Genomic DNA, 6,841 nt, shown 5'->3' on the forward strand with positions numbered 1-6,841 from the left:
GGCCGGAGCCAGCGGGCGGCGCTCGCCCGGGCCGCCGCCTGCGCCCTCCGCTCCCCCACGGGAGGGGGAGACATCGCCGGCGAAAGGAGAAACTCCCCCTCCGACACCCTCCACCTTCCTCGGCGCCCCCCTCTCCCGCCCATCCCTTCGCCTTCCTCCTCGGGGGACACCAGCGGAGCGCCGCCGCCTTCCCCCCTCAGCCTCCCGGTGCGCGGCCGCGGCGGGGGGCCGGGGCTGAGGGCAGCCCTCCTTTGCCGGGCGGCCCCCAACGCCTTCCCCGTGCCTTGAGTCAGCCCCGGGAGGGGGCAAGGCAGGCAGGGACCGGAGCGGAGGAGGGGGTGGAGAAGCGGAGGGGGAGGGCTGGGCGCAGATGAACGTTGCTCCTGCGAGATGCTGCACGCCCAGCTCCCTGCCGGAGGGGGGTAGTAGCCTCCGTCTCCGCCGGCTCCTGCCTTCGCCTGGGCTGTTGCTGCCGCCGGACGCAAACCTTCTCCCCGAGATGGAGCTGCCGCTGGAGTGAGTCAGTGCGACGGGCAGAGCGTAGCCGGCTGCATGGATGGATGTGTTTAGCTTTGTGAAGATTGGGAAGCTCTCCGGGTAGGTGCTTCGCCGCTGCTCCGCCACCCGCGGAGCGTCCCGCTGCCCGGCGGGGGCGGGAAGGGGGGTGTGAGGGGGCTGCCCCGCCGTGGGGACCGCCGCCGGGCTCAACTTCCCCGGCAGCGGGGGGGAGAAGGTCCGGGGGTCGGGGTAGGGCGAGCCCCTCGCACCTGCCCGGGGCCGAGGCGATGGCTCGTCGCCCCTCTCTCTCTTCCCCTTTCCTCAGGGAGGACGGAGGCGTCCCGCGGTGGGCGCTCGGGCCGGAGCGGTGCTCGCCTTGACCGTCAAGGGGCGGAGGGGCGGCGGGTTCTGCAAACGCGAGAGGGGCGACGGCAGCCGGGACCCGGGGGCGGTGGGGAGAGGGCTGGTTTCGGGGAGAGGGCTGGTCGCGGGGGGGGTGTGGGGGTGGGAGGGAACGGGCAGCTGCCAGCAGCCGGGACCCGGGGGCGGTGGGGAGAGGGCTGGTTTCGGGGAGAGGGCTGGTCGCGGGGGGGGTGTGGGGGTGGCAGGTAACGGTCACCTGCCAGGTGAGGGGGGCAAACTTGTGAGGGAGCGGGGCAGCCCCCGGCCCGGCCCGGCCGCCCCGCTGGGATGGGGCTCGCCCTGCCCCGCCGGCTGCGCTCCGCTCCCCTCCCCTCCCCGGCTGCCTCGGTACGCGGCGGCTCCTCCGGGAGCGGTATTTTTAGAGAAGTGGTGAAATCATCCTTAAGCGCTGCCGCTCCGCACGGTGAGGGGTGCTGGGGTGCCGGTGGCTTTGGCGTCTCTTGCCCCTTGCTTGTGAGGCACGGACTTCTCGCGGTTTATTAAATGGGTGCTCGATTAGGGTTATTTTTTCTTTTTTTCCCTTGGCTTTCCGAATAAATCTTCCTTCTAAGAGCCCCGGAGTTGCGGTCTCTATCCCTAGACTGTTGCGTTGGCAGCGAGTCGCCAGGCCCGAAGCTGCATAGATGGATCAAGGAGCACGGCAGCCCCCGTTGAAATGTCCTCACCGTAGTTGAGATGTACCCGGAGGTGGTAGCCCCTGCTCCGTAACGGGGCGAAATCACGCTCTGTCTCAAAGGTGCAGGGTAAAAGTGCTCGAATCGCAGGATCTTTTCAGGGGTCTGGGGCGGATAATCTTCCTAAAGGATTTAGCTTTGATCACAGTAACTAGGAGTGTTTTCGAATTCTTGTGATTTGGTGGTTCCTACACCATAGTTACCGTATCCTTTTCTGTTCATGAAGCACATACGAGGCTGAAAGTGGATGTTGTGCAAAAGGGGGAAAGGCCTCGTTAAGGGAATACAAAAGGCAGCTTGCTCCAGTGGCGCTCAGGTAGGGAGCTTGTCAAAATGATAGATGGTCTCTGAAAAACAAATATTGCCTGGCTGGAAGTTACGGCGTGCCACAGGTGCAGGCGTAGCCTTTATCCCCCCCAAATTCCCACCATTGCACCTGGCTGTGATTACAGCTCTGCTTGTGGCGATGCCAGCGCAGAACAGCTGCTATCATTCAAGCACATCATTGTCTCATCCTGCTCGCAGCAATTTTACACGATGTGACGGCTACGAGGCTCGTGGCCCGCTCGGCTTTCCTTGGGTCGTGTTCCCGGCTGATGCCGCTAGAGCTGCAGCAGCTCCAGTGGAAACTTTGAGGAGAGGGAAAATATGCTCCCATAGATAAGAAGCAGGTCACGTAGTATGATATTTCTTTCCAGGTAACTGAATTGCTTGATCTCTTCTGTTTGTTTGGAAACAGTGTTTTAGAAAAGCTCCCAGATCTTCATGTCACACTTAAGCTGGAATCAAAGGGAGAGAGAGGGATATGCTGGTTGGATATGCTGGTTGGAAATGTTATTAAATCAGGTGCATGGAAGTTTTTATATATAAACTGTAAGCTTCGGTCTTTGCTGGTGTGTACAAAATCTGTAGCTTTCTGTGTACTTGAAGATGCAGCTGTTGCCAATGCTGAAATTTATATTTAAGTAAAGGCAGATTATAGCGTTTCTCCATAAGAACCTGAAAGTTCTTTCTGAAATGAAATTCCAAGCTTACATTTCAAGCTTGTATCTGGCTTCTCTTGATTCAAAGATATGAAGTACTTAGGGACTGAATTTGTCTTGTAGATTGCAGTAAATCATTTTGGTACTGAGCTACTCTTTTCGTTTCTAATTTTCTGGTTGTTAAACGACCTAATAGTTTACACAGGACTTTACTTGCTGTTTCCTAGGTAACAGCTAGGTATCTGTTCCAATTTTAGGAGAGCTTCACAGAGCAGATAGGTTCCAGTGTAAACCCCATTTTTAATCCCTCTGTGCATTTGGGTTGAAAGACTAGTTTGCCTGAAAATGCTGGTTTGTTCTTTGCTGTTAGAAAGAAGGCCTTTCTGAAAGGAAGGAGTAAACAGTATTTAACTGTATGGTAACAGTATTTAACTGAGAGTGTGATCTTGCAGGCAGATTACCTGCAGAAAGTTGTGTTGAACTTGGCTGGTAATGAACTTTTTCATGACTTCTTTTAAATTTTATTTTGCTGTGCATTCAGATCCTATTTTAGGTTGCAAGTCAGCTATTACAGTTGTACTTTGCAGCCTTGATTCTGCAGGCAATGGTACGCATAAGCTCTGTTATGCATGGCTACTGGGAGGGATACTTCTTAAAGACACGGTATACTTTCAATTGATGTGGTGAGAATTTAAATTTTGCCTTGAGTAATTAATGTATAAGACTTTTTATCTAGAATAACTAGGTGTAAACTCTTAGAAAGGTGGCTACTGCATATAAAATTTGGCATAGCACACATAAAACATGATTATGTTTTAATTATCTGGGCAGTTTTTTTATGTGGTACTTGTATGTAGGGTCTTTTAGAGACTCTCACTTCTGCAACTGCTTCAACAGTCATCCTCAGCTTCTGGGTGAGTAGGGAATATGGCCATAATCTGGAAAAGGGATGTGTGCAGAAATGGAAGAGAATGCCAAACTGGACTTAAGACGGATGTGATCTTTGATAATCATTGTCTTTCCTTGCCCTTGTAGGTCTGTCATGTTGTATACTATGCATCAGATACCAATGCTTCATGATAAAGATTCTCTTGATTTCTAAAGGTTGAAGATACTCGTCTGATGCTGAAAACAAAAATATCGTGTAGAAATACTGATCACACTTTCACTGACATAGCCTCTCTCCCACCCCCCTTTTGGAAATTCACCAATCTAGTAATGGTCTGGAGTAATTGGTTTTTGTATAAATCTTGCGGTGTCATTCTCTGGAGGAAAAAAAAACCCAACCAACCCTTTTTTTTTTTAAAAATGAATTTCCAAGTGTAGAGAATGATTGGCAAGCCTTGTTTAATGGATCAGTACTCTGATGTGAAGCTGTACAAGGCAGGTGAATATTTCTGTAGTGTGGGCTGCATAAGCATGTATGTGTGGTAGCGTCTGTAATTTGGGAGGGAGGATTAGTGGGATAGATAAGGTGTACATAAAAATTGCCAGATTAGGCTGGATCAGAAGTCTGTCTTGCCTGGTATTTGCTTTTAATTGCTTTTAGCAGCTGCCCGGGGAAGGAATAGAATGAGGGCAAGTATGGAGTGTTAATTCTTGAGTATAGTATCGGAAGTGAGTGGAAGGAATGATGGTGCTGCTGTGCCGAATATTCAGATCGAGGTAAATTTGATTAACGGGCAAAGTATCAAGTTTCTAGTCAGTATTGGACAGATGAACTATGAAACAATAGGTCAGAAGAGTGAACAGAGGTTAGCAAGAGTTTAAACCTACATTCATGGAATATATTTTTTGTTAGAAAATCTGTTTATTGGGAATAACTTTTTTTGTGATGTTTGTAGAGGTCAGTTCTGTTTCAGAGCTTTCATAGCAGGAAATAAAGGTTCCATATGGAAAGATGGCCGTCTGCATACCGTCTGAATGTGACTGAGTGGGGTAGTGACCCTCCAGAGTTGGGATGCATAGCTCCTGGGCCCCTGCTACTGTTTGTAGCTCTGCCAAATAACACCAGATAGAAAATAACATAGTTGTCCACGTGAGTGGCCATCAGTCTACTGGTAAGGGTGGGTTGGATGTCTCTGTCACACTGTTACCTTTGTGGGAGAAGTTCTGGGCTCATGCGAGAAGTTCTGAGCTCATGTGAGCCATTTGTCACCTGGGAGGAAACCTCCCAAAAATAGGGCTGCGGTATGGGGTAAGAAAGTAGACATCTCCACTGCCTCATTGTGGCTGTTAGAAGTATAATTAGTGGAGTTAAACCCATATAACAGGATACTAGCAAGACTTGGACCGATCCCTAACAGCAATGCTAATGTGTGGTATGTGGTAGCTAAATTGATAATACCTGGATATTTAGTTTTCTGCTCAAGTTTTGCGTTGCCATCCATTATTGATGAGTTTAAATTTATTCCATTAAAAACTGGATGTGAATAGCCATATCCCTGCTATACCCTTGGAATCAGCTTTAAAACAACAAAACAATCCCGTGACCCCGCAAGCTCTTTGTTTCAGAGAGCACTCAAATATACTTTTTTTCCCCTGTGATTATGCTAAACCCGAGGCTGGGTTTCTCACTGAAGAGGAACCTCTTACAAACTCGTTTTCCATCGGGATGGATAAATTTCACATTCTCATCTTTTGTGCTTACCTTTCCATAGCAGGACATCTCTAGTCAGGTAGATTGACTTGGTACCTGCACAAACATTTGGGCTTTTGGGTTCTCACTATTGATAACAGCGAAGCAAGTCTAAACAGACTCCAAATCTCAGAGTCTTAATGACTGTTGTCTCATTTTTCAGCTTTTGTGGCTCTGTGCTTGGTCCTGTTCTCTCCAGATACTGTCTTTAGATGTCCTGCCAAACTGGTGTGAAAGGTCCTCTCCTAGAGCCGTCTTAAAATGTAATGAACCAGAAGCTGTGTTTGTAGATGCTGGATGCTAGGCTTTGCTTTTTAAAGGGAACAAGGTTGCTTGGCTTCATGGTTTAGTTATTTTTATGTGACCAAGCAGATGTATGTTTTCCAGGTCTAAGGTTCTGAGATTAGTTGGTCTGTTGTTTGATGGATTTATTTATTAAGGAATTTGAGAAGATTTTGGGATGCTTATCTGTCTTTTCTTTAGTTTATCAGAATAGAATGTGTCTTTATTTGTGATTTTCCTTGTTGCGTTTTTAGTTTGCTGTGATGTAAAACGCCACCTTAATTGAGAGACAATTAAAAGTATACTTAAGTTAGTGATGCTATTTTACTTACTGTTTTTGGAAGAATTTTTATGAGTACTCTTTGAAATGACAATATCATAGCTTGTAAGTTATTTTCAGTATTTACAAAAGACTGTGTCAGTAAGAAAGCCTGTGATTATCCTTTTTATACTCAAAGGAGGTAATTTAATTCTAAAAAGGATTTTATTATACTGGATGATAATTCAAATAACCATGAATTTACTTCACCTTTTTTTTTTTTTTCTTGAGAGGACTGCATTACATTTAGTGTAATGCTTGTCTATTCACATTAATATAAGAGCTTTACCTTCTATTTTATTATTTGTTTGTTTTGTTAGCTGACACATAATAAAGACATGCGCTTTAACGTCTGTGATGTTAGTAATATTGTATGCCATAATGGCTTCAGCAGTTTAGAGATTTATTAAAGCCACTCCTTATATTATGAACTGCTGTAAACTTGTCAAGTGGCCACTGAATGGTGATGCAACTCTGCTGAATATGTATGTTCTCTAAATACTGTTTGCCTAGTGATACATCGTTTCAAAGATGTAACCAGAAGTAACCTTGTCTCTGGAAATTTTTGAGAAGGAAAAAAAAAAAGGAACACAAACTCCACGAGTAATGCTATTATTTCCCCTTCTTTACTAATTTCTGGAGGAGATGGAATGAGAACTTTGAATGCTCTGAGTCAAGAACAGTCAAAGCAGTTCAGTATAATATATTCATTTCTAGGAAGATTGCTCTTCCATTTGCTTTTGAGTTTTTTGGAGAACTTCAATCTGTGATGTCAAATCCTTAGTAACATGGTTGAATCAAGAATCTTGGGATAGTTTCTTATATAATTGCAACTTGAGCTGATGTTCTTGTGTGTGCAAAAGTCAATCTGTTAATATTCTCATATAGTTTGAGAAGATAGGTAGAAAAGTTTGGGCTTTTTCTTTCCTCAGTACTCACTGCTACCAGGAAGAGCTTGAGGTGTTTTATAGTTTTTTGTTTAGTTTTGGGGAGTTTTTGTTTGTTTGTGTTTTTTTTTTTTTTT

At 46.6% G+C, this 6,841-nt stretch overlaps 1 protein-coding gene across 2 annotated transcripts in view; it reads left to right on the plus strand.

Moving 5' to 3' along the window:
- Positions 1-421: 421 nt before the first annotated feature.
- The window catches only part of FRMPD4 (FERM and PDZ domain containing 4), a 319,824-nt gene continuing 313,404 nt past the window's right edge, over positions 422-6,841 (plus strand). For both annotated transcript variants that reach the window (XM_014960410.1, XM_014960411.1), the window contains exon 1: positions 422-597. In XM_014960410.1, the coding sequence (XP_014815896.1) occupies positions 557-597 (41 nt within the window). In that variant the 5' untranslated portion in view covers positions 422-556. The remainder of the gene's footprint in view (positions 598-6,841) is intronic.

Source organism: Calidris pugnax, unplaced genomic scaffold (assembly GCF_001431845.1).
Source record: "Calidris pugnax isolate Ruff unplaced genomic scaffold, ASM143184v1 scaffold188, whole genome shotgun sequence".
Lineage (NCBI taxonomy): Eukaryota > Metazoa > Chordata > Aves > Charadriiformes > Scolopacidae > Calidris > Calidris pugnax.